This window comes from Myotis daubentonii, chromosome 1 (assembly GCF_963259705.1).
Source record: "Myotis daubentonii chromosome 1, mMyoDau2.1, whole genome shotgun sequence".
In the NCBI taxonomy this organism is placed as follows: domain Eukaryota; kingdom Metazoa; phylum Chordata; class Mammalia; order Chiroptera; family Vespertilionidae; genus Myotis; species Myotis daubentonii.
The window spans coordinates 156638204-156665777 of record NC_081840.1 but is presented as its reverse complement, the minus strand read 5'-3'; the positions used below and the strand labels follow the sequence as shown (position 1 = coordinate 156665777).

The 27574-nt window shown below is 47.4% G+C and overlaps 1 protein-coding gene across 2 annotated transcripts in view; it reads right to left on the bottom strand.

The window, feature by feature from the left end:
- PFKFB3 (6-phosphofructo-2-kinase/fructose-2,6-biphosphatase 3) overlaps positions 1 to 27235 on the bottom strand; it is an 84800-nt gene extending 57565 nt beyond the window's left edge. Inside the window, exon 1 of one of the 2 annotated variants that reach the window (XM_059663660.1) lies at positions 27095 to 27235. In XM_059663660.1, coding sequence (XP_059519643.1) covers positions 27095 to 27110 — 16 coding nt within the window. In that variant the 5' untranslated portion in view covers positions 27111 to 27235. The remainder of the gene's footprint in view (positions 1 to 27094) is intronic. The other variant, XM_059663650.1, reaches the window with a different exon arrangement.
- Positions 27236 to 27574: the final 339 nt, after the last annotated feature.

Genomic DNA, 27574 nt, shown 5'->3' with positions numbered 1-27574 from the left:
CCATTCTGGCTAATATAGTAGCATCTGACTGTGGCTTTAATTTGGATTTAGATGATTAAGGAGGTAGAGAAGTTTTTCATTGCTTATTGGCAATTTGGATATTTCCTTTTATGAGCACCATAAGATGTATAACTGTGTTTTCATGGTAAGCTATTTTTGGTTTGCTTCGCTTTGTCTTTCCTTTCTTCACATTGACTTTTGTGGATCTATACATATAAGGAACAAAACTATCTCCTGGATAGGGTCTCTGGAGCCAGACTGCCTTGGTTATGTTCCAGATTAAGCAGGGACTAGCTGTCATTCTGGGCTAGTCCATCCCTCTCCATGCCTCAACTATGCCATCTGTAAAATGGGGTTGAGGATACTAGGACCTTACTCCATAAGCTTGAATAAGTGATGTGTGCACACATCTAGAACAATGCTTGGCACATCTTAAGTGTTCAATATGTTGGGATTTTTATTCTTACACTAGCATTCTGTACCTGAAAGCACCCAAAAACTGCCAAGAAAGGGGAAAGAGGACACGGAGCAAGATTGAGATGAAATTTCACAATTTGTTGTTAATTTATCAGCAATTACGCAACAACCTCATATTTCTCCCAACTACAAAGAGATATTTCCTTTGTGCTTGGGAACCAAAGAAGAGGTGAAATTAATGTTTGAGTAGCTGGGGTCAATTAATCTCAGTTGGAAACAAAAGGAAACTGTCCGTGAGACACATAAGAACCACACACCCAGGCATCACCCATCACCCGCACAGGCTGCAGAAGAGGAACTCTGAGCACACAGCCAAGGAGACCCCCGCCTAACTAAGCACCTTCCTCTTGCCTCTTGAGAAGCTCACCACCAAAGGAGACATGAAATGAGGAGGAAGTACTTCATTCTGGAAGTACTCTCCCCTGTCCTGCCGAAGCTTCCCCCTTGCTCTGGTGAGCCGGCTCTCTTCAATTCAGTGTCAGCCAGCCTGGCTTCTCAGAGTAAAAATTCCACCTGACCACTAGGCCTCATGTCTCAGCTGCCTTGGCCAGGGGAATGCAGACAGCTCCAGGCAGCAGGCCCAGGAGGTCAGCCTGGGCCGTGGAAGCCCTCACTCTGCAGAACTTGAGCTGCTCACCAGGGTGCCCTGTCTGAACGCCTTGTGATATGGCCACACCAGGTGCTGAGGGCATAGTGACTTTGCTAAGAGCCCCTATGGACTGTGAAAGTAGGTTATCTGGCCAGATAGAGTTCAGGGAGGCCTAGATTTCTTTTGGTAAACAGGTCCACGTCATTGAAATGATGCAAACAGTTGGTCTGTGCTATGAGACCAGAATGAGTAACAGAGATCCAAGTCCCTTATTTTACGTTTAAGGAAGCTGAGGCTCAGAGAGGCTAGCAGACAAAATATGGGCTGTGGGTCAAAGCCCACCTGACAATTACTGATTCCTCCTTTCACTCTAGCTTGGTACTTCAAGAGTCTCCAATCCCCATAGCTAATTAGTCACCAACTCCTAAATGTCTCTCATAAATTTCACTCTCATATAAGTAATGTGTTCTTCCCATTCCTACTGTCTCCACTCAGATTTAAGCCCTAAAAACCTAACCTAGACTATAGGTCATCACTTCCCAACTCCTTCCCTCCAGCCTGTTCTATTCCAACCATCATGCAGAGCACTGACAGATTCATTTTCTAAAACAATACTTACAGAGGTCCTTCCAGACAAAGTCATGGTGGTGGGAGCCAAGGTAGAGGCGGTAGGGCAACCAGGCTGGCAGGGGGACAGTTAGGGGGTGACCAGGCCAGCAGGGGGGCAGTTAGGGGGTGACCAGGCTGGCAGGGGGCAGTTAGGGGGAGACCAGGCCAGCAGGAGGGCAGTTAGGGGGCAACCAGGCCAGCAAGCAGAGGCAGTTAGGGGGATCAGGCAGGCAGGCAGGCGAGTGGTTAGGAGCCAGTTGTTCCAGATTGCAAGAGGGATATCCGACTGCCAGTTTAGGCCCACTCTAAACCAGTAGTCAGACATCCCCCAAGAGGTCCCGGATTGGAGAGGGTGCAAACTGGGCTGAGGGATCGCCGCCCCCCCCCCCCCCCCGCAAGAATTTCATGCACTGGGCCTCTAGTCTGTCATAAATGGCCATCAGGTTATGAATGATGAGAAACATAATACCAAATAATCACGAAACATTTGCAGATTATACTTGAATATCCTTTCTGCCTTATTCACAACTAGGCTCAGTGATTATTAATTTGAGTAGCAGAGATCATGATGAGTGTCACCTGCAAAGACTGCTATTAAATGCACCTCTTTCAAAACAGAAACTAGCAAACACCCTTCAAGATGAAATACCCAGAAGCAGTTTTTTTAAGATATATTTTATTGATTTTTTACAAAGCGGAAGGGAGAGGGATAGAGAGTTAGAGACATCGATGAGAGAGAGACATCCATCAGCTGCCTCCTGAACACCCCCTACTGGGGATGTGCCCCCAACCAAGGTACATGCCCTTGACTGGAATCGAACCTGGGACCCTTCAGTCTGCAGGCCAATGCTCTATCCACTGAGCCAAACTGGTTAGGGCATGGAAGCAGTTTTTATTCAAATGGAAGAAACAACTGAGCATGCAGTCAGAAGAATTTGCCTTCCTCTATTACTTACGAGACCATAAGTCACTTAACCATACAGGGCCTCAGTTTCCATATATATATTTGCCTTGTGGAGCTGTCATTTTTAAGTAGCAGGGTTGAAATGTGGTTGTCAAATGTTAGTTAACATTAGAAGCAGTAGCTCCTGTTACAGAGTGTGGGACTGAGGCAGGAAAGGTAAGTAAAATGCTGACGTCCACCTAGCACAGACAGCAGGAGGGGGCAGCCCAGCTCTAATGAGCACACCTGTTCACCTACCTCCTCTCCCACTTCAGAGGCATCAGCTTTTTGGCTTTTCACTGGCTGCACCCAGCACCTTTCCTTCTTGTGAAGTGGGCTACCAGAGCCTTGTGAACCAAGAAGCAAACGGACATCACGTGACACGTAACAAATACTTGGCAGACACACCCCATATGGAATAAAAGCCTGCAACCCCTCTGATGACTCACTGCATGGGGACTTCCTCCAGTGTCCGCGGTAAGGCCTGGGTGATCCACGGAGGAAGAAGATGCCAGAGCATCTGTGCCTGCCTCCCGCTGGCTTTGGGGTTTCCCTCTCTGACTAAGACACCAAGTGGAGTCCTGCAGCACAAAGGGGATTAACACCATCTCGCTCCTCTGAATCAGCCTTCGAACTGCACGATTTTGGGCTCCAGCCCAGACCTCCAGAACAGGAATTTACATGTTACCGTCTCCAATGAGTCACAGGCAGTGAACTTGAGAGGCACTGGGTGTTTGCCCTCTCTGTCGTCATTTCTTAGAGCAGTGGCGTCCAACCTTCTTCAGCACAAACTACTACCTCTCAGTCAGATGTTTCTCTTTTTTAAATTAAAATTCTTTACTGTTTAAAGTATTACATATGTCTCCTTTTTCCCCCCATTGACCTCTCCTCGGCTGTTCCCACCCCCCAGCACATGCCCTCAACCCCCTACTGTCTGTGTCCATCAGATGTTTCTTCCGTTGTAACTTATACACGTGTACTACTGCACTGATATATTATGTGCATTATAAAACTTGAGCAAAAAATTAGAAAGTAAAAAGGGTGTGCTATCAATTCACCATAGCTAAGATCTGGAAACAGCCTAAGTGCCCATCAGTAGATGAATGGATTAGAAAACTGTGGTACACCTACACGATGGAATACTATGCTGCTGTAAAAAGGAGGGAACTCTTACCATTTGCAACGTCATGGATGGAACTGGAGAGCATTATGCTAAGTGAAATAAGCCAGTCAATAAAGGAAAAATACCACATGATCTCACTCATTCATGGACAATAGAGACCATTATAAACTTTTGAACAATAATAGATACAGAGGCAGAGCTGCCTCAAACAGATTGTCAAACTGCAGCGGGAAGGCCGGGGAGGGTTGGGGGGCAGGAGGTAGGTGGGTAAGAGATCAACTAAAGGACTTGTATGCATGCATATAAGCATAACCAATGGACATAAGACACTGGGTGATAGGGGAGGCTAGGGGACTGTCTAGGGCGGGGGGATAAAATGGATACATATGTAATACCCTTTGTAATACTTTAAGCAATAAAAAAAAAAAACCCCCCAAAAAAAGGGTGTGCTAAAAATAAATAGAAAGCAAAGTTGTAATACTAAAGTAATCCTTTGGTGGCCAAGGAAGCAAACATTACAACTTTCCCAAATGCCAGATTAAAGGGAGAGTTCTGGGGTCATGGAATTGGTAATCTCCTGTGATTTTTCGGAAACCTCTCACTCCTCTGTACCCCCGCTCACCCTTACACGGTCACCTCCTACACTGCCCCCTACCTCACCCCTACTCCCACCCCTCCATTTTTGTTCTTAATCTTCCCATTCACATCCGCAATGGCCCCAGAAGTTTTTGTGGCTGAAAGTTGTGTCTTCTGTATTTCACTTGTTAGAGGAACAAAAGGAAAACAAGAAGTGGAGGGGTGATAGTGAGTTTTTAAGGTAGATTTCTTTATGTCAAAGCAAATAGCATTCTTTCTCATTTCTAGATCACCAAGCAATCCAAGAAGTACCTCAAGATAGGTGGCAGTCAAGCTACAAGGCTTTCAAATGGCTTTTAGGCACGCAGCACCCCTGTTTGGGCATCAGGTTCTATTTCTGGAGCTCTGGCAGCAGGCAACCATGGTTCCCCTGCTTGAAGCAAAACCACCCATCTCCTCATTTGAGAACCAGAGGGTCAGCCCCCAAGGCACAATCCCCCAACCCCACCATTTCACAATAACCCCAAACAGAAGTCCAGGAAATTCAACCCAAAAGAGATTCCCAAAATGTTACTAATTAAAGGTTTCTGCAAATAGGGAATAGGAAAAGTAAATTATTTCCAGAGAGCAAGCCATACATACTACCAATAAATATTTCAATCTCCTCAGTATATCTAGACCCAGAACCTCAACAAAGCTGGGAAAGGTTTAAGGAAGTGCACATTCACAAAATAAAAACTTTATAAAAACAAGAAATTGGGAGTCAGACAAGGGCCACTGCTGCCTTGGGTCTCTGACCCTCATGGACAATTTTGAACTCAGTGTTCAGTGACTGGGAATTAGCCCCAGGGCACAACATTAAGAGGGTGTCGCGGTTTTTTAGGGTGTTTAAGATCTGCACACTTGTAAGCCTCCCTCTCTAGACCTCAGCAACAACCCCCTTTCTCCCTGTTCCTCACCCACTTCCCCCTCCACTAGTCAGCATGCCGCACCCAAGGCAACCTCAGGACTATACGCGCAAGATTAACATACAAAATACCAAGGGAAGGTGGGTCTGCTCTGTATCTACTGATGACCCCTGTCTTCTACCCCCTGCCAACAACTCCAACGACTGTGGCCCAGCTTTGAGCTGCCTTCATTCCTCCTTTTACTAGGATTCTGCTTTAATGTAGCCCCCACATACTCCATTACAAGCCAATAGGTAAGAGTGTAAGAATGGAGACCCTCTTCCTCAGGCGTGCCAACCACCAAGCAGCTACATCGTGACAAGAAAGTACAACAGGGGACTCTTAGAGAACTCTGGGGAGGACAGGAAGGAGAAGTGTTTGGCTAAGGGCCACTTTAAGAGGTGCGGTCTCAGGCAGGTGGATCACTGGAGACTGCCTGGTTTTTGGCAGGGCAGGCCCAGAAGACCAGTTAGCACTGGGGCAGCTGCTGTGCTAACCAGCCATCCTGAATCTCCCAGCCCATTTAAGCTCATACAGAGCAGGTGGTGGCAGCAACTGCAGAGTGTCATGGCTAAACTGAGGTCTCCTTCAAGACAGAAATAAACAGCCACCACCTGTGAAACACCAGGCACTTGCCTGGCCATGTTTGGAGTGCTTTGAGCACAATCCTCACAACCTCACATCCACAGGCAGAGAGATTAAGGAAATTCTCCAAGGTTACATAGCTACTAAGTAGTAGAGCTGGTGTCTGAACCCAGAAAGCCTGACTCCAGAGCCCATATGAAATGTCCGAACTCTTTTCCTTGCATTCCCAGCCTCTAGTCAAGAGCCTGGGGGGGAGGGGGGAGTGGGGAGGACCTTGGATCTTATTAAATGAATCCCCACCCCTGTATAAATGAAATCAAAGATGGCCAAGGTGGGTGACCAGGACCTGGCTCAGTAAGCAAGAGCAAAGTGGAGATGGCATGACTAGTCTTCCAAAGCACACGTTACCTCCACCTCCACAGCCACCCTACAGGAGTTGCACTAGGAAGAGAGTGTTGGGTTGGGGAGGAGAGAAGGAAGGCTAGGAACCAAAGAGTGACACGCTTTAATTTAACCTTTGCCCCTACTCTAACCCTAAGTTTCGTATGCCCTAAAGTCCCTCACTAGGATAGGGTTTTCTTAAGTTAAAGATCTCTGAAGTCAGTTAAAATGCAAATTGAGCTACTAACTATCTCTGAAAGATGATGCCAATGAAGGATGGAGGATTTGGCAGGAGAGCACAGGAGAGAACCTGAGGCCTAGGAACCAACAGAGGAAGGAAGCAAGCAGGCAAACAGAAACTAAGTCTTGCTTAAGTCGGCGGCAGAGGTGAGGGAGCTCCAATGACTTCATACCCTGGAAGCAGAGGAGAGAATGAAGACTTAGGAAGTTAAGGCTGAATAATCAGGTGACTTACTAAAAGGAAGGAAAGTGGACCCTTCAGAGACAGACAGTTTCTAGAGTTCCAAAAATTGTGTTCCGGGCAGAAAGGAGACCAAATCTGAATGCTGCCTCAGCAAATTTCTCTGGGGGAAGAGGGCTCAGTTCAGTATTTTCTGGCTGTGTCTTTGGTAAGAAATTGTAACGACGTTTGCTAGAGATTCAAGAAAAAACAGAAGCTGCCTCTTTATAACCATTCCATTCCCCTCTCTTCCAGAGATGCTAAAGTGGGTTGTACTAGTATCTGACAACTTAATACACTAGCAGAGATAAAAATAGACTCCGAAAGTGCTCGTCTTTTCAGAAAGTATGAAGCTATTACTTCATAAAATGAATCCAAGATCTCTGTATGGAATTTATGCATCTTCTCTACAGACTGCAAGTCTGAAATATCAGACACTAAGGGTCACAAAGAGAATCAGGTCAGCCCAGGTTTCCCTTCCTGACTTTTCAGGGCACTGTAGCTGGTGTTGCTGGGAAGGGGGTGTGGGGACTGAAATGCACTCAGGTCAAAGTTATCACTCCTCCAGTCCTCGGTTCTTACTACTTGGTGCCACTTCTAGCCTGGTCTAGGTAGAGGGGGTGGACAAGGGAAAGGAGTGTCAGATTTTTTTAAAAGGGGCCAGGAGGCAGTAAGAAAAATGGATGACAGCAGGATACTGTGATCACATTTATTAATGTCGTGATTATTGTTTTCACAAGCGCAACAGCACATATAGGGACAATGGGTGAGAGATGTGCCTGCTGGAAAGTCTGACATGCTGGTAAGACTGGAGGCCTCTTCCATGTCCTGTAGCCCTGGTATACTCTCTGACCAGGACAATCTCCCTCTTCACTGGGGGTAGAGAATCAGTAACGGAGCTAAAACAGGGCTGAACAAATCCTCTTCTAAACCAATGCTCTCAACCAATGCAAAAACCTTTCCGCACAATCTTTATCCCCAAAGTAACCAGATGCATCATGAAAAGGCAAGGGCTTTGGCGTCTGGCAAATGAGAATTTGAATCTTAGCTCCACCATTTTCTTACTGATGTATGGGTGGACAAAAAGGGGCCACATGCTAACCTGACTTACTCAGGGAAGGTCTGTGTGGCAGCCTTGCAAATTCATAGACCTGAAGTAAACACAAAGGATGGTCTGAAATTAAAACCTTTTCATTAAAAAGCAGTTTATAGTGGGTAGTCATGTCCTAGGCCAGTATCTTTCCTGGCAAAGATCAAATTTTGATTTTTACTGAGCCAATTGTCGTTTTGCACCTAAGATAACAAACCTGTGGGAATATCAGGGTGACTTCTAACTTCCATTTTTCCAGACCCCTCAGGGCACAAGTCGTGGCCAGGCACAGACCACAAATTCCCTCAGTGTTATTGTTATCATGTTTATTACTGACTGTTAACCTGTACCCGCCTATGCAAAAGAAGCATGTGTCTATCATTTTACTTTTATCCAATCCCAGAGGTTTACCACCCCCCTTTGCTTTCTCCCTCCTCCCTAATCTATCACCAATGGATTTCATATAACCCATTTATATCTCCTCTGATTGTAACGTATAAAAATAGGTGAAAAACCGCCATTCTCTGGATCATTGTCTCAATGTGGAGATTCTGCTTCCCGGCAACTGTCAACAGTTTGGCTCAAATAAATTCACAAAAATTCTTCACAGGTTTGAATGTTTCTTATGTTAACACATGTAAATACTTAGCTGTACCTAGTTCCTGCAGAGATGCCATAAACATTCATTCCTGACCCCTCTCTGTAACTGACCTGAAATTCACCTCTGATAAATATCTCTCTTGTCCTTGTCCCCAGGCAGCCCGCACCAGTCTAATCTCTTGTTCATAACAGTCTTTCAAATATTTGCATACAACTTCAGGTGCACTCAGTGCCTGTCGAGTCTGGGCTAAACAGCCCCACTCCTCAGTTTCCTGACCCTTTTCTAGCTGAGTCACTCTCCCCAAGGTAACTCCAGGCTCTCTTAACCAAGAGTTTGATGCGGCCAGGATCCCAATTCATCCTAGGTCCTGGGGTTGGGGGCCCTGAGCTCAGGGTCTGGGTTTGGGCGCACAACCAGGGGCTGGAAGAGCTTACACCAGGAGGTGGCTGTCCTCAACCCTCAGGAGGCACCTTCCCACAGCAGCTGCGGGGATGTTTACATGCTGCTGTCACACAGAACATCGCGTACACGGTCAGCGGGTTGGGTACATCTTTCTGCCAACCAGGAAAAAGCAGCATCGGGCACTTAACACTATTTACTCCCCAATCCCTACGTCCAGAACTTTTATTTAATGCTTCTGGGCGTGCAAGGCTGCCCCAGCCCCACCCAGGATTCATCTAATCACCTGCCGACCGACCTATTTCCTCTGGCGAATTTACAAAGCACGGCCATTCCCCAGGCTTTGGAGGGAGGGGGGGTGAGGAGGGGAGAGAGAACCCTTGGCCAGGAAAATGAAAAACAAAACAAGCCGCAAGCCTGGGAGGCACACAGCCTCTGCCAGGGCCAGGCTGGGCTGATGCACGCCGCACCCACGTGCGCAGCCCCGCGGCGCGGAGCAGGCTGGGGCGACGCACGTGAAAGCAGCGTGCAGCGCGGCACGGCGGGGCGGGGCGTGCGCTGATCGGCTCGTGCCCTGAGCCTCCAGCCAATCAGCACGCACGCCCGGCCTCCGTCCCCGCCTCGCGCGGTCAGGCCCCGCCCCTTCCTGCCCCTCGCGACCGGGTCGCGCGTCCCTGGCCGACCTGTCCCAGGCTGGCCAGCTCAGCCGGCTTCCACCCGCCGTCAGCGCGAGTGCGGGAGAGGCAGCCCGGCTGCAAGGGGGCGACCCTCGGTACAGGAACCTCCTGAAGGTTAGCGGGGCCGGCTCCGCCCCGTCTCCCCCGCCTGGGCAGAGCGCTGCAGAGCCCTTCCCTGTGCCCCGCCTCCCCGGGCCCCTGATCATCTCTGTCCCCACAACGCCTGGCTCCGTGGAAAGTACCAGCATATGCCACCCCCAGATATGCCTCTTGATTATTGTAGGCTTATAATTTTTGAGAAACTTAGACACAGGAGAAGCTCTGAAAACAGAAGTTCCTCTTGTGTAAGGGGAATTGGCATTACAAACTGTACCAGGAATAAAGCTATTTATCAATTACCAGAGACCACTGCACCTGGGAGACTTGTCTGCAAGGCGGGGCAAAATTTTCTCCTCTTACCTTCCTGTGAATTTCCTTCCTCCCCTTTGAAGCCCAGACCCCTATCCCTTAGCCCAGCCTTTTGAATCATATACGGTATTTGTGGAGTTCTTTAAACGTAACTAAAAATGTTTTTCCCACCTGTTCATTTTTTTTTTAACTGGGAGAGGGGGATGTCTCAGCCAAGAACATAGGATAGAGGAAAACTAATTTTTCCTGCCCTACAATATACTATAGAGCATATGCATGGTATTATACAGCATACAGCATCAAAGTGTTAACATCCAATCTAAATTGGGGGGGGGGGGTTGCCTTAAAAAGCTATATTTGTTATTTTTAAAAAGGAATATCCATGCGTTGTGAAATGATTGGGGAAATGGAAAGAACATATAATATTCCTGGTTGTGTTTCCTTTGAGACTATCTGGTATGTGCAGATTCATTCATTTATTTGTTAATCCTCACCTGAAGATATTTTTCCCATTGAATTTTTAGAGAGTGGGAGGGGGAGAGACAGAAAGAGAGAAACATTAATGTGAGAGAGAGACATTGATTGGTTGCCTCCTTAAAGTGCCCCAGCCGGGGCCAGGGATCAAGCATGTAACTGAGGTCTACGGGCCCTTGACTGGGATTGAACCCTCAACCCTTCAGTCTCCAGGTCGATGCTCTAACACTGATTCAAACAGGCTAGGACAGTGATGGCAAACCTATGACACAAGTGTCAGAGGTGACACGCGAACTCATTTTTTTGGTTGATTTTTCTTCATTAAATGGCATTTAAATGTATAAAATAAATATCAAAAATATAAGTCTTTGTTTTACTATGGTTGCAAATATCAAAAAATTTCTATATGTGACACGGCACCAGAGTTAAATTAGGGTTTTTCAAAATGCTGACACGCTGAGCTCAAAAGGTTCGCCATCACTGGGCTAGGGTGATTTTTTTTCTTTAAGCTCCAGAAGATTTGATATTAGCCCTCACTTCTGTACTGAATTTATAATCTTCTCAGTGTCATCGTTCATGGGGAATTAGATATTAATCATGAGGAATTTTATTTTCCTAATTAATAATACCAGGAGTAAAGGAAAGTCAAGTTTTTTTTTTGTTTTTTTTTGTGTTTTTTTTTAGTTTGCTGGAAAATATAAAAAGCAAATGGAAGCTACAGCTAGATTAGGGGAGGAAAGGAAGAACTTTCTGGTATTGGACCAGAATAAGAGATAACAGTAGGAATTTATGGTTTTTAAATTTGTTTCCTAGCTCTGCCCATTAAAAAGGCCTTGGAGCCCGGCCTGCGTGGCTCAGTGGTTGAATGTCAACCTATGAACCAGGGGGTCACATTTTAATTCCCGGTCAGGGGCACATGCCCCAGTTTTGGGCTTGATCCCCAGTGTGGGGCGTGCAGGAGGCAGCCAGTGGATGATTCTCATCATTTATGTTTCTATCTCTCTCCTCCCTTCCTCTCTGATTTTTAAAAGGCCCTAGAAACAATGATACCCCAGTAGCAAGAAGCAAACAAGAGCCCAGAGCTTTGTTTCTATCATACTTCACTGAAGGTAACCAGGGCTCCTTCAGGAAGTGGCTGATCCCAAGGCTGAGCCTGGGTCATCTGGTTGTGGCAGAATACAAGGAAAAGCTAAACAATGATGGGGATGTGTCAAAAGAACATGGCAACCAGCTTGAAAGTGCTCTCAGCGAAATTTGGGACAATTTGAGCATCAAAATGAATGGCAGGAATGGACTCTAACAAACATTGTTTGTTTTTATATATATACTAGAGGCCTGGTGCACAAAAATTTGTGCACTCAGGGGAGGGGTCCTTCAGCCCGGCCTGTGCCCTCTCACAGTCTGGGACACCTCAGGGGATGACCACCTTCTGGCTTAGGCCTGCTCCCTGGGGGGATTGGGCCTAAGCTGGCAGTCAGACATCACTCTGGCAGCCCAGGAACCCTCGGGGGATGTCCACTTGCCAGCGGGGAGTAGGCCTAAGCTGCAGTCAGACATCCTTAGCGCTGCTGAGGAGGCGGGAGAGGCTCCCACCACCACCACTGTTCTGGCAGCCATCAGCCTGGCTTGTGACTGAGCAGAGCTCCCCCTGTGGGAGCGCACTGAACACCAGGGGGCAGCTCCTGCATTGAGCGTCTGGCCCCTGGTGGTCAGTGTGTGTCATAGTGACCAGTGATTCCCAGTTGTTCTGCTGTTAGGGTCAATTTACATATTACCCTTTTATTATATAGGATATTTATCTTTATTGTTGAAAGTGTTACATATATCCCTTTTTCCCCCCATTGCCCTATCCTACCCCCTTCCCTCCAAGCCTTCACCACCCTATTGTCTGTGGCTATGGGTTATGCAAATGAGTTCATTGGTTGATCTCTTCCCCACCCCCCCCCACCCACCCTCTCCTGCCTTCCCTTTGTTCATCACTTTATGTTGTTCATTAGATTCCAAAGATGAGTGAGATCATGTGATACTTAACCTTTCTCTGACTGGCTTATTTCACTTAGCATAATGCTCTCTAGGTCCATCCATGCTGTTGCAAATGATAAGAGTACTTTCTTTTTTATAGCACCGTAGTACTCCACTATGTAGATGTACTGTTTAAATACTTTTTTTATTGATTTCAGAGAGGAAGGGTGAGGAAGGGAAATAGAAACATCAAAGATGAGAGAGAATCATTGATTGGCTGCCTCCTGCACGCCCCCTACTGGGGATTGAGCCGGAAACCTGAGCATGTGCTCTGACCAGGAATCGAACCAGGAAATCCTGGTTCATAGTTTGACACTCAACTACTGAGCCACACCGGCTGGGCTGCAGTAATAATTTTTAAAAGCCTTAAATCTATACTATTACTCTTACTAACATTAATAGTAGTAAAATTAAAACTATTTTAAAGGGGAGGGTAGGTAGGAAAGCTCTTCTTTGTAAAATAATGCCAACTAATAGATGTTGAATGATAGAATTAGTAAATTGACATTTTTTAGCCACCATAATTCTGTTTCAGTAAAAAATAAAAAAATACACACTAAAACCATTGCATAAAAGATTATTGGGAAAAACCCTGGCCAGTGTGACTCAGTTGGTTAGAGCATCATCCCATACACCAAAAGTTAGCGGGTTCAATTCCCAGTCTCAGCACATAACTCAGGTTATGGGTTCAATCTCCTGTCAGGGTACATGCAGAAGGCAACCAACCAATGTTTCTCATCTCCCTCTCTCTCTCTCTCTCTCTCTCTCTCTCTCTCTCTCTCTCTCTCCTCCCCTTCCTTTCTCTAAAATAAATTTTAAACAAAGATTATTTGGAACAGAATATTGTATTCACATGTCGTGGGTGATCCTAAAAGATGCTCAACAGATACGTTTTTAATTACAAAGGGGGGAAAGTTACCTTTACAAATGACACAAAGAAATATTTACATCATGATTAAAGGGACAAGCGAACACTCTAGTCCAGTGATTTTTCAACCAATGTGTCATAAGAATTTTTAAAACATGCAGTAACTGGGGGAATAAGGATACATTTGTAATACCTTAATAAAGAAAAAAGATGCAGTACCTATTTAATTAGGGGCACTGACCTCTTTTCCCTTAGATTGTCAAATAAAAAAATGACAACAGTCAACACAACCATAGCTGTCTGTTGTGAATGAATCAGAATTTTACCTATTGTTTTTGTCAGATCAGCAAAAAAGTGTATTTTTTTGGTGTGCCACAGAATTTTAGTAATTAGTTTATGTGTGCCATGAGATGAATAAGGTTGAAAATCACTGCCCTAATCTGTTGACATAATGCCAATAAGAAGGACACACATTATCTATGCAATTTTCCTGCCAAAAATGTTTGACCTGAATCTAATAATGTAACAATCAGGCAATTTGCTTTCTAGGGGCAAAAAAAAAAAAAAAAATGGCCTGGATCTTGAAAAATATCAATCATTAAAATAGGATTAAGACTAGCCCTGCCTGGCAGGCATGGTTCAGTGGTTGAGTGTCCACCTATGAATCAGGAGGTTACGGTGCAGTGCCAGGTCAGGGCACATGCCTGAGTTGCAGGCTCAATCTCCAGTAGGGGGTGTACAGGAGGCAGCCAATCAGTGATTCTCATTATTGATGTTTCTATCCTTTTCCTTTCCTCTCTGAAATCAATAAAAACGCATTTAATAAAAAATAAAAATTAAAAAAAAAATAAAAACCTAGCTGGTTTGGCTCAGTGAATAGAGCATCACCCATGGACTGAGGGGTCCTGGGTTCAATTCTGGTCAAGGGCACGTACCTCAGTTGCAGGCTCAATCCCTGGCCCAGGCAACCAATCCATGTCTCTCTCTCACATCGATGTTTTTCTTTCTCCGTGTCCCTCCCCCTCCCTTCCATTCTAAGAATCAATGGAAAATATCCTTGGATGAGGATTAACAACAACAACAAAAATAGTCATTAGCAATATTGAATGTAGCTGTCCATCAGAGTGTAACTCCTTCAGACTGCTGTATAATATTCCATTGTTGACTGTACCAAGAATTAATTCATTCTTCTGTCTGTGTGCATTTGGTTGTTTAAAAGTGTTCCTGCCCTAGCTGGTTTGGCTCAGTGGATAGAACGTCAGCCTGCCTCACTATAGGGTTCCGGGTTCGATTCCGGACAAGGGCACATTCCCAGATTTCGGGCTCGATCCCCGGTAGGGGGAGTGCAGGAGGCAGCCAATCAATGATTCTCTCATTATTGATGTTTCTGTCTCCCTCTCTGAAATCAATAAAAATATATGAAAAAAATTAAAAGTGTTCCTATCAGTGTGCTGCTGTGAACATCACCTGGGCATGGGTTTCTCTCAGTGACACATCTCAGAATGACACACCTGGTTTCAGGGTATGTGAATTTCAATTTTACAAGGTAATTCCAAACTGTTTCCAAGGCACTTGTACCAATTTACACGCCCACCACAATGTATCAGAGACCCTTCTGATATACATGCTCTCCAACCCTTAAAGCTGTCAGACTCCTTGACTTATGCCAACCAAACGGGTAAAATTGTGTCTCCCATTGTAGTCTTCATCTGCATTTTCCTGGTCACTGTACAGGTTAAATATCTTTATTTCCTTATGTTATCTTACACACTGGCTGGTTTTTTAAAAAGGTTTTACCAGTCATTCTGTTATTTCCAACCGAAGCCAGAGAAAGGAACACAGCCACAGAGAAAAAAAGGACTGTCTCCTTGCTCAGTACAGTTGGTTCTTCTATAGAATGGATTATGATTTTACTGTCATGCTGTGTGTTACTTATTGGTATGCATTCCAAAATGATTTTTTAAAAGTTTTGTAAGGTTAAGAAATCAATTTCCTATAAAGCAGTAGTGACAGTATGACCTTTGCTTCATTCAAATAGCTTTCAATGAAAAGCTTTTATCTAACCCAGGACTTGCACAAAACATGATTTCAGCTTTAAGTGGATTCCATTTTTCTCCATTTTTATCTGGGAAATGATGTAATAACAGTAAACATGATTCATGGTAAAGTGGATGCTAACTGACTCATTTTTATTATAAAGGGATGACATTCAAGTTTTAGACGTTTCACACAGAACCAGGCAATTTGCAGATTCCGATTCCTTTGCTGTTACTATGAGGCAGGACGTTGATGATAACATAATTCTTGTTTTGATTTTCTTTTGTAAAAAATATATTTTATTGATTTTTTACAGAGAGAAAGGGAGAGGGATAGAGAGTTAGAAACACTGATGAGAGAGAAACATCGATCAGCTGCCTCCTGCACACCCCCTACTGGGGATGTGCCTGCAACTAAGGTACATGCCCTTGTCCGGAATCGAACCTGGGACCCTTCAGTCCACAGGCCGACGCTCTATCCGCTGAGCAAAACCAGTTAGGGCTTGTTTTGATTTTCTAATATGTCTGTTGACAGAATTGATTTGAAATATATCTATAGTTCAAGTCTGTAGTCCAGAGCTATAAAATTAAGGTGGATTCTTTCCTTTTATTATTCAAACATTAATGAGATTTAAAAAATCCATTTCTCTAAAATGAGGTCATCTAGCTGTCATCAAGCCTATGGCTCAGGGCTTGGCTGGAGGTAGGGTGACCAACAATCCCGGGTTTGCCTGGGATTGAGGGGGTTGTTGGGTCTCCTGACTTTCCATGCTCAACTGGGGAAATCCCAGGCAAACCAGGTTGAACTGGTTGCCCTGTTTGGAGGCTAACATGGTCAGCTCAGGGCTGGGCTGAGTTTTTTCAGGAAGCCTTCCTGGAGCAGGTTTTCCCCTTCCCCTACAATCGAGCCTTTCACTGTTTACAGAAACTGAGGAACAGACAGAAATGTAACTGCTAACTAGGCAGCATGGAAAACCTACCAAATGCTTCCCTACCATCTTGGAAAATATCCGCACTCAGCACCCATGTGTTAACCACATAAAAACGTCGCACATCCCTCAAGCGCAGCAATAATCAGCAACCATGATTTTGAAAGTCAGTTTCTTCTTCAAAGAAGGGTCTGTCAGGCAGTTGGCCAGAGCATAAGGTGTCTTTCTAGAAGGCTGTTTGCTGAGTCCCCATCCTTTTGACCCATGGACAGGAACAACCTCAGGGAAATCCCACTGCTACTGTCCTAGTTACTCTACAAGGTTGCAGAGCTCAAGGAACTCACAGAAACCTCAGCCTCTGCTGTTGGTGCAGCTGTGAAAACAGGCAGTGCTCACCAGCATCTCTACATGCCTTCTAGAATGAAGTTAGGACGCATCCACAACTCACTCTTACCCACATCCAATCCACCGACAAATCCTGCTGTCCCTATCTCCTAAATATATTCAGAATCCAGTCACAACCACCTGCCCTCTTCCATCCTGACCTAAGCCAGAGTCGCCGCTGCCAGACAGATCTGGTCTCCCTGCTTCGTCCTCATCCCTCTACAAGCTACTTTCAGGAGGGCAGCCACATACTGGACAAATGGGTTAAAATATGCAGTTTATTAATTCCACACCTCCACTAAAGTCCGAAGAGGGCTTCCCATCCCACTCTGAGTGAAAGGCAAAGGCCTTACAATGATCTCCATGATCCGCCCCTGTCTTTCTGACCCTTGCCCCATACTCACGCTGCTCCAGCCTCACCAGCCTCCAACATTCATACATACTAGAGGCCCGGTGCACAAAATTCGTGCACTGGTAGGATCCCTAGGCCTGGCAGGCCAATCAGGGCCTTCCAGCTGCCAGCTGGGGCCTCCCTTCATTCCACACCGCCCCCTGGTGGTCAGTGCACATCATAGCGAGTGGTCGAACTCCCAGTCTGTCTAACTCCTGCCCGAGGGGACAATTTGTATATTAGCCTTTTATTGTATAGGATTAAAAAAAGAATCAACCAATGAATGCATAAATAAGTGGAACAACAAATTGATGTTTTTCCCTCCCTCAAAAAAAAAAAAAAAAAAAAAAGTCCCTGACTCTGCTTCCTCTTTTTGCTTGACTTTTCTCCTGAGCACTTGTGCCCATCAGGCTCCTCTGTATTTTCTCACTTCTCTGTTTATTGCCTATCTGCCCCTATTAGAATGTAAGCTCCACAAGGTAGGTGTTTTGTTCAAGGCTGCACCCTCAACACTTCATCCACACCTGGTCAAGTAGGCACTGAACAGCTGTTTGCCACAATATTGAAGGGTTTATGGAAGTGACTGAAGTAACATCACAAGCCAGGGCAGGTACCAGCTGGCTTCCAATTGTGTTTCTTGCATTTTCTACCAAATTTCTTCAGTTACCAAATCTATAACCCTCCCTTTCTTAGTGTTCCCAAAATGTTTATTTTATAAATGCCCCCCAAAAAATGTGGCACTTGCAGATGGCTGGTAGTTGTTGAGCCTCCATCTTTTATCCAGAGTCACTGCTTCTTCCCACAGCTGCCTAGCTCAGGAAGCCCTCACAAAGAGGTTGTCCACCTTCAGTGCCTGCCTGCAGAAGCCCAAAACAAATCCACCACATCTTGCTGGAAACTCTAACTCACACCTGGAACCCTAGCTACAAGGGAGTCTGGGAAATGCAGCTGATAGCTTCCCAGCAACTGCAGTACAAGCTGTTGCACTAGCATGGCATTTTCAAGATTGTGCATTAGTCCCCATTAGTAGCCTAGAAATCAATTTATTGGAACCAGTTCAGAATTTCCCTTTTTTTTTTAATCCTTATCCAAGGAAATTTTTCCACTCATTTTTAGTGAGTGGAAGGGAGGAAGGTCAGGGAGCGACAGAAGGAGAAACATCCATGTAAGACACATTGATTGGTTGCCTCCGACACGACCCTTTCCCCTACCGGGGCCAGGGATCAAACCTGCAATAGAGGTACCTCCCCTTGACTGGGAATCAAACCCTTGACCCTTTGGTCCACAAGCTGACACTCTAACCACTGAGAAAATTAGCCAGGGCTCTTTTTTAAGTGAAAGTGAGTTTATTAGTGAAGCAGTGAGACACAGAATGGGCTACTCCAGACAGTGAAATGGAATAGATTAGAAAATGTCAGAGTGTACTGTATGTCCTAAGGATAAGTACTGTTTCATGAATATTTCTGTCCAGTCCTCAACCAAGAACTATTAAGTCAGACTTTCTTCGCACATCAGACTTTTTAAAAACTCCCCAGTGAACTCAAATGTGTGGTCAGGAATAAGAGCCACAGATGCCTGGTGTTGTTATTAGAGAATTGGTGGTTCTGTACCCGTTGTTCCAGGCCAGCATCTGGCTACCCTGAGTCAGGTCTTGGTACAGAAGGCCAGGCTTTCCCTAGATTCCATCTGCATCGAAATGCATCTTTCTCGTGGCCACGGTCTTCTCTTTCTCTCTTCCTTGGGGGGCACCTCTCAAAGCCCCTGCTTGCCACCCACTGACTGCTGAAACCTTGCTCTGCCTGTGATTGGATGGCCCACATCCCCAAGCTTCCTGGATGACTTCAGCAGCCGTGGGGAGGGCTTCCTGAATCGGATGGCTGGGGTCCCGTACATCAAGCAAAATACCAAAGCAATTCAGGCCTAAGAAAGAACATAGCTGTTTCCTCAAAAGATCCAGGACAGCTCTGCACCCTGCACATCAAGGAAGGAAAGCCAGGGCAAGGTCCCTCCTCCAGAAGACCTGCTTGTTTTCCATCTGGCCAATGACACGGGGAGGAGGAAGCCTCTCTTTCTGACGAACTGGTGGTTAGCACAGGCAGGGGAAGTGCGCTTGCTGAACTGTCATATCAGATGCCTTCCGGAGCAGCATCTGGAGGGGCTGCTTGTGGATGGGGCAGGATAGCCACAAACCCGTTTCCTCCTCAGACCTCCCCAGCCTGACTACCAACCAGGACTTGGTACATCCCCAGGGTCACAAGATGCAGCCAGGAGCCATAGGTGCTGTTTGGAGCCAATAAGAAGAGCCACTCCTCCCTCCTACTGTTGTCCCCTCCACTAGCCTATTCACCATGAGGAAACGGTAGAACTAGTCTTCTGCAGGACATGAAATGATGAGCAGTTTTTTTTACTTTCCTGCATTTTCCAGGTTGCTTACAATTGAACATATGTGGAAAACACTAGGGCTTCCAATTTGTGAAATAAATTAATTCAATCTCTTCCTAACACAGTCTTTCTTGAGGTTCTGCATGGGAGGACCTGCTACTAAGGATTACTTTAGACTCTGGGAAGAGTCACAGAGTTCTTAGCCCTGGAGCGACCTGAAGGAACCGAGGGCCTATGATGATAACAGCCTGGCCTCAGAGACAGAGATCTAGACTGGCCTAGTAGGACAGAAAGGTATCGTGTGCGTCCATGGAAGGTGGGCTCCAACACCAACTTCCTTTTGGCACAAATTTCAGTCCTGAAATCAAAGCCACAGAAGCAGAGACCAGAGAAGTCAGGGCCATGACTTCTTCATTTGCTACGTTGCTGCAAACTTAGCCTCTGGCCTGGAGACACTGGGAGAGAGCAGGCGGGGTCCCAGGACATGGCACAGAGAGAAGCCCTCTGCCTCCTGCAGCCAACTTAGCCAAGAGGCTTGGCACACTCTTTGTTGCAATAAGCATCCAGGCAATTGGGAAGCATCATCTCTGACTCAAAGTTGGAGGGACTCTCTGTTCACACCCTTCTTTTACAGACGGCTGAGGCCAAGTGCTCTGAAGCAGCTTACTTGAGATCACCATCCAGTTACTGGCCCAGGTGGACCTGTCACTCCCTGGACCCCGAGCTCCCAGGCTACTGTTTTCTACACATTCCATTCCTAATGAGGGCCGTGTCCTGCCACACCTCAGAGGCTCCATCCAGCTTCCTGCATCACCACTTCTACTGCATATGGGTATCTGCCAGGGCCGCTCTCAGAACTGTCCTGGCAAAGGACTAATAAATACTTAGAGACTAACTGATCCATAAACAGGGCCACATGCCTGCACAAGGAGTGTTCTGGGGTGCAGTCACCTGGGAGCCACCATATTGGGGGCCTGGCTGATGTTAGAGAGGACCTGGGGTCTTGTGTCATCAGACCACAACTCCTACAGAACAGCAGGCAGGGGTCAGGGCTGGGGGCACTCCTCCCTTCTCTGCCCTTCTCCTTCCTCTGTCCCACTGCCTCTGCCTCCCCTACTGCCCTTTTGTGACATCTTCCCCCCCTTGTTCCTTTTATCCAGCTTTCAACATAAATACAATAATTGGGAAGGATGGGAAGACTGGCCTTCCTTACACCCCAAGGTGCTGTTTCCCACACCTCCTGGGGATTGGCTGCAGATATGGAGGAAAGGAAAAGACTAGGTACTAGGACAAATATGAAGACCCAAGCCCTGCCCTCAGGAAGGTCCCAGTGGCCTGGGAAGTCAGAAGAGACTCACAGTTCACTGCAGAGGATTAAGAATGTGATGGATGCTTGAACACTTCAAGGATCTACTGGTGTTTTTAGCTCTCTACAAGAAGAGAGCCTGCCTGTGTGAGACTCCCCCTGAGCTGAAGGAACCAATATGCAGACTACACCTAGTGCTTGCAGCACCTGTCGATATTATTAATGTTGTTCAGAGTTCCCCAAAAGTACCAAAATGGTGACCAAAGTAAATATCAGAAATGTGTCCGCCTTGCTTGCATTTATGGCTTGGTATTGTCTTAATTTTAAATTTACATATAGGGAGGGGACCATAATCTTTCGGGGATTATGGTTTTGATTATCTTAATTTGTCTCTGCAAATACCCATTCCAGAGGAAATGGGAGTTTCTAACAAATGACCAAGCCCAAGAATTTATGAAGCACTTGCTACCATCTGGCCCTATAGAAAAGTATGATATACAGACCGTCCCCCGAATGGCTGACAGATGAGCACCCAGGAAACACTTTGAGGACATGTTTGAAACTCTGGTTACAGGACAGGATATACCCACAAGAGCCCCATCTAATTAGATTAGATGGAAAAGGGGCAGAGAAGACTTGAATTTGAGCAGGGCTGTAAGGAACAATGAGAAGCATTCACGTGTGTATGAGCACGGGCACAGGTGCGTGCCTGTGTGAATGTAGTGTGAAGGATGGCCGGCATTTGGGAGGGTGCGGGTGGGTCCGAGAAAAGGAAAGGATGTCAGAGGGAAGCAACAGGTTGCAAAAGCACAGGGTGGCCCTGGGCTGGCCACTAGTGGACGCTAAGGAACACACCTGATCACAGCAGAGTAACAGGAAAATGTTAGAAGGGTGCAGCTCATTGATGAAAGGCCTGCAAAGACATTGTCAGCTAAGAATTCACAAGATACAAGATAAACCACAGAGTGGAAACCTGGAGATGGGAAGCCCCTGATCAGACACTGATCCAAAGCCGATGTCCCTCAGTCCCCTTCCTTGGGGAGCATGCTACAGTCGTGTCAGGGGCAGAGCTCTGAAGTGGCCTGGGAGCTCTGTTCTCATCCAGGAAGCTGATAGGCCCAAGGGAGGAGAGAGCACCCCAGAACATAGTCTGCCAATGCAGACACCCAGAGCAGAGGGCGGTGCCTGGCACAACAGAGGTGCTCAGGAAAGGAAGGAGAGAAGCAAGGACCAGCCCAGCTCCTCCTGGACAGCGTCTTTCAGGATCTGCTCTTTGCACTCCCACTGGAGAGAGAAAGGAAGGAGAGGTCCTGGTTTGGGATCTAAAAATGCTGAACTCTCTGTGATTGAGTTCTCGTTGCAAGCAGCTGACCTGCAGGAATTCCAAAGGGGTTGCTTCCCCTTTGGTGGCACAACTTGTTTTCCCCTCCGTTCCCTGGGCATCCCTGGAACCTTGTGACCAGAAGGGGACTGATCAGCTCACTGTGCAGCTGTGGCCTGACATCTGGCTGGTCTGTCAACCCCACAACACCCGTCAGGAGCTATGTGCTCAGCACCTGACAGCTGTGTTCTGAGTGACCTCAAAAGAAGCAGAGGCCAGCCATCTTCATGTGCAGGCCCATCTGGGTCTGTCTGCATTCATCTCTCAAGGATTCAGATGAGTCAGGCATCTACGTCTGTCCCTCTACTTGATTCTCAGGTGAGAAAAGTTTCTGGTTCATAATGTGACATTTCATCCTATATGGTTTCTGCCTGACATACATATCATTGTGGTCTATGCTGAACAGGCTGAATTCAGACATCAAAGTCCCAGCTCTAGTTAGCACCCAGGTTGATGAGGGAACTTAGAAAAGTTACACAACCTTTCTAAGCCTTACAATGGAAATAACACCAGCCACATCAGAGGGCAGTTGTGAGGACAGATGAACACATATAAGGCACTTAGCACAGCACTTAGGACTTGGAAGGTGCTCTCAGTAAGTGTTAGTTTGCTATCTTATTGTTATTTAGTTAGAACCTCCACCTGCTAGTTTCCTGACTATTCCGAAGGTGGGGATGTGCAAGAATACTTGGGGCACAGCTGCTATCTGAAGACATTTTTATAGGTTTCTTGACCTGAAAAGGGACATCAAGAATTTATTGAAAACCCTCAATCTCTGAGCAGAGCCACACCTAAACGACCTGAAAAATCACCACTTCTCCTATTTTTAAAGCTCTCCTCTCTTAGAGGAACTGCCTCAACTTCCCTTCACAACTAGTTTCCAGCTTTTAAAAACTATATTTTTATTAATTTCAGAGAGGAAGGGAGAATGAGAGAGCGATAGAAACATCAATGATGAAAGAGAATCATTAATCGGCTGCCTCCTGCACACCCCACACTGGAGATCAAGCCTGCAACCTGGACATGTGCCCTTGGCAGGTGGTGGTGAGTGGAGCTGGTCAGGTTTCAGCTTTTTTTAAAAATTAATCTCCACCTGAAGATATTTTTTATTGACTTTTAGGGAGAGTGGAAAAGAGAGGGAAAGTCAGAGAGAAATATCAATGTGAGAGAAACACATATCGACTGGTTGCCTCCTGCATGGGCCCCGACCAGGACCAGGGCCAGGGCAGAGCCTGCAAACGAGGTACATGCCCTTGACCAGGGACCCTTTGGTCCACAGGCCAACCCTCCGTCCACTGAGCAACTGGCTAGGGCTCCAGCTTTTTTTTTTTTTTTTAATCCTAACCTGAGATATGTTTTTATATGTGTTTGTTTTTGTTTTGTTTTTCATTGATTCTACAGAGAGAGGAAGGGAAAGAGAGAGAGAAACATGGATCGGTTGCCTCCTGTCTGGGCCCCAACCGGTACCAAACTCACAACCTGGGTACGTGCCCCGAGTGGGAATCAAACTTGCAATGGGATAATGCCTTAACTACTGAGCAACACAGGCCAGGGCTAGTTTCCAGCTTTAATCACCCCCTTCATGACCTTTCTCCCAGAGTCTCGTTTTTCCTGCCCCCTTTTGTTCTCACAAGTTTCCTTCATGTTTCATGCCAAGGACATTTCCTTCTCCTTACTCCAACCAACCTGAACACCTACTTCTTCCAGCAGCTTAGCCGAGGATCCACCTCTGTTCCCCAACTACAACCACCATCACCCTGGAACCGGCCAAGAAGAGACATGAGCATGAACGCAGTGCTTACATTTCATCCCACCTGCCAGTCGGAAAGGGCAGTGCCAGCTGCAGCCGGGGCCAGTCTCAGTCACCACCAGCCATTCTGTTCATGCTACACAGTTTCTGCCTGACATTATCATAGCACTGTGGACCATGTCGGAGAGGCCGAAAGGTCTAACTACAGGGAGGGAATTGCCAAGTCTGTCTTATTGACCCAGCACTTAGTGTGTGCCTGGTGCATAGCAAGCCACTCAATCTAGAGAATGAACAAATGAATGAATGAGTCCCTCCCAAAGTCTTACTTGTCAAGACACAGAAACACAGCATGGGAAGGGAATCAACAGTTAATTAACCTTCAAGGTTAGCCAGAAGGAAGTCCTCCATCTGGCTTCCCTTCTTTTTGGGGAGGAACAGCAAAATTATTTCATTTCCTATTTTTTCTTAATTACTTCTTTTTCAATCCTCACCGAGGACATGTTTTTATTGATTTTAGAGAGAGAGAAAAACATTGATGTGAGAGAGAAACATCAATTGGTTGCCTCCCATACAAGCCCAGACCAGGGATCGAACCTGCAACCTGGGTATGTGCCCTGACTGGGAATGGAACCCACAACCTTGTGGTGTATGGAAGGATGCTCCAATCAACTGAGCCACTCGGCCAGGACCTTAAGTTACTTTTCTGAATAGCCAATACATTCACATAGTTAAAAATCCAAAAAATATATGTATAATTTCCCACCCTTGGAAGTCATTAACCACCTGGTGCTTCAGTTTCTTCATTGGCCAAATGGGCATTTGAAAAGGGATGCTGTGGTGGGACTGGTGAGAAGATGCACAGAAAAGCAAACACTTAGCGAGGTGAGATCTGCGCAGACAAGGAAGGTGGATTCTGAAGTCTCCACCACCTGACAGTTGCTGGAAGGGGTTGCTGCACCACCCTCACAGGCAGAACTTTCCACCTCTAGGCAGCTCCAGGTGACATCTCATCACCATCCTATATACTAAAAGGCTAATGTGCAAATCCACCGAACAGCAGAATGACCGGTCACTATGATGTGCACTGACTACCAGGGGGCAGATGCTCAACACAGGAGCTGCCCCCTGGTGGTCAGTGCGCTCCCTCAGAGTGCTGCTCAGCCAGAAGTCGGGCTCATGGCTGGCAAGCGCAACAGAATGCAAGAAGGTTCCCAGACTAGAAGAGGGCACAGGCCAGGCTAAGGGACACCCCTCCCTGAGTGCACAAATTTCGTGCACCAGGCCTCTAGTATTGATTGAATAAGCCCTGTCTCCCTGTAATTTCTACTGTGCTTGCTTCTAAATAGCACTCAATGAAGTGGAGGGTGGTTCTGCCTTAGACTCAAAATCCTCCAGAGTCCCCACCCTGGCTTACATCGAGGCCTCCAAAAAACCCAAGGACTGTTTCTCACACCCTGGAAGATTCAGAAATCAGCATCCACAGAATGAGGGGACAGTATTTTCCTCTTCACGCAGAAAGTTCTCTTCAGATTAAAAAAAGACAAACGAAAAAGATTACCATGGTTGGCAGTGTGCAAATGTTTCGTCCTGTGCGATATAATAATACACTAAAATATGCTGTCATAAAGTGAAATTTTCATACATAAAAATAATCTAACAGCCTAGTTGTTTGATCCTTGCTGCATAAGGGCTCCCAGAGGGCTGGCTAAAGTAAACAGGCATCTTTGCCTTTTACTAGTAGTGTTTGCCACCACAGACCTCAAGGACACAGTGGGCAGGGGAAGGGTTCAGCTCCACAGAGAAATGACCATTCATACTGCTGTGAAATGAGGTCAGGTGGGGGCTCGGAGAGAACCTCCTGAGACAAGGTGGCCATGTTATATGTGGAATAATGAAGACATTGAGGACAGTAACCGTGGGACTAAACGTCATCAGCTGACTGAGGACCTGACAGAGCTCAACCTTCCTGTCCTTAGCTGTCTCCTTCCTTCTCACAACCACCCACCAACGGGACAGGAAGTGCCAACCATCCCCCTTCACAACCAGGAGCTCCACAACGGCATCTTAGCAACCTCTGTTTAAGGGACAAAGGGCAATACGGTGCCACGGCAACTGCAGCATCAACCGGACAATCTGAATTATGGGAGAAGTGAAGAGAGGGCAAGAAAGGTGGGGTGGAGGGAGCAGGGAGCAAGTTCACAGCATGGTCCCAGGTCCCAGGTCTCCCAAAGTCAAGGCTTCCTCTCAGTTCTCACCTCAGTTGTACCCACGTGGGGGTAGGGAAGCTTTGGGTCTAGTGATAATGAGTCACCAAAGGCCAAGCCTCTCTCAACACAAATAGAAAAAGCAGAGGAGTCAGATAGTTCTAACTAGAAAGTAAATAAGCATCTCCCTCTCTATCCCAAGGCTCCCACCCCAGCTCTAAAGGGCCTGGGGAGCAGCAGGGCCACCATGCCCTGCCCGTAAATGGGCCAAATACAAGGGCGTCCCTTATCCAGGCAGGGACCATGGGAGCATCTGGGACTTTGTGGCAGCTCGTGTGCACACACACACACACCACCCCGTGCTGCGGAGAAAGCGCCAGTGAAATGCCTGACTGCCTCCTCATCACCTAGGCAAGGCCTGCAGGCGGGCCAGGTGGATGCCCTGCACACCGAGGAAGATCTTGCCAAGAGGGCACCTTCCTAGTCCGGGCCGGGCTCACCTCGCAAAGTGTTTGCTTTTCTGTGCACCGTCTCACCAGTCCCCACACAGTCGTCCCTATTCAAGCGCCCATTTTGCCAATGAAGAAACGGAGGCTCCAGGTGGTTGGTTACATGACTTCCCACGGATCGAAGGTGGGAAAGGGAGAAGACGGGACTCACACTCAGATCTGCATCCCTCACCAGCCGCGCCCCCAGCCCTCTGGTACCCCTCCTAGACTCGGACTCCTATCCGCGCGCGCGGCCGGTGCGGCGCTGCGAAGCTCCCGCCACTGCAGAGCCCCCAGCTGCTCCCGCGGAGAACCCCCTTCCACCTGCATCTCGGAACTTGAATGGAGCGCGATTGCAGGGGACTCGCGCCCAGCTCTGCACACCGGCTCCGGCACCCGGCGTCCGCCCGCCAGCGGCCTGAGGGGCGGCGCTGGCCAGGAGGTCGATGCGGGGCTGGAGCCGGGAACGCGGAGCCGGGGCGGGGGTAGTTCGGGACCCAGAAGGGCAGTCCTGGCGCCGAGGGGAGAACGCGGCGCACGGTCTTAGCATCCGGCGCGGGCAGTTCACCTGGCCCGCAGGTTTCCCGGCTGCTGTCGGGAGGGACCCCGCCTACCTTTCCGGAAGGGCATCGCGGAGGCGCGCTCCCCGCAGGACGGGCCTGGGACACTGAGGCCGGGCGACGTCCAAGTGCCAGCCCCTCGACTCGGGGGCGCCTGCGGGCGTCGGGCGCAGGACAAGGGAGGGGGAAAGGGACATATTTGGGCAAAGCCCGGGCGCGTCACACGGAGGAGGAACCCCGCGAGGGGAGGCGGGAAGCGCGGCGGCGGGGCGGGCCCTCGCGGAGACCGCTTAACCCCTGCGCTCCCCGCAGGCGGCACCGCCCCCGGCCGCCCCCGCCTCCGGAGCTGCGACCTGCTCCTCTCCAAGCCACTGAACCGAAAGCAAGCTCCTCCGATCTGGAAGACAACCAGGTCCTTCGGGCTCTTCGGGGACATCACCCCTGGAAGGATTTGGGGAGCTTTATCCCGTTTTTATCCCTAAGTCCTCGGGAGCACAGGACAGGTACAGAGGACTGTCCAAATGGCTGCTGGGC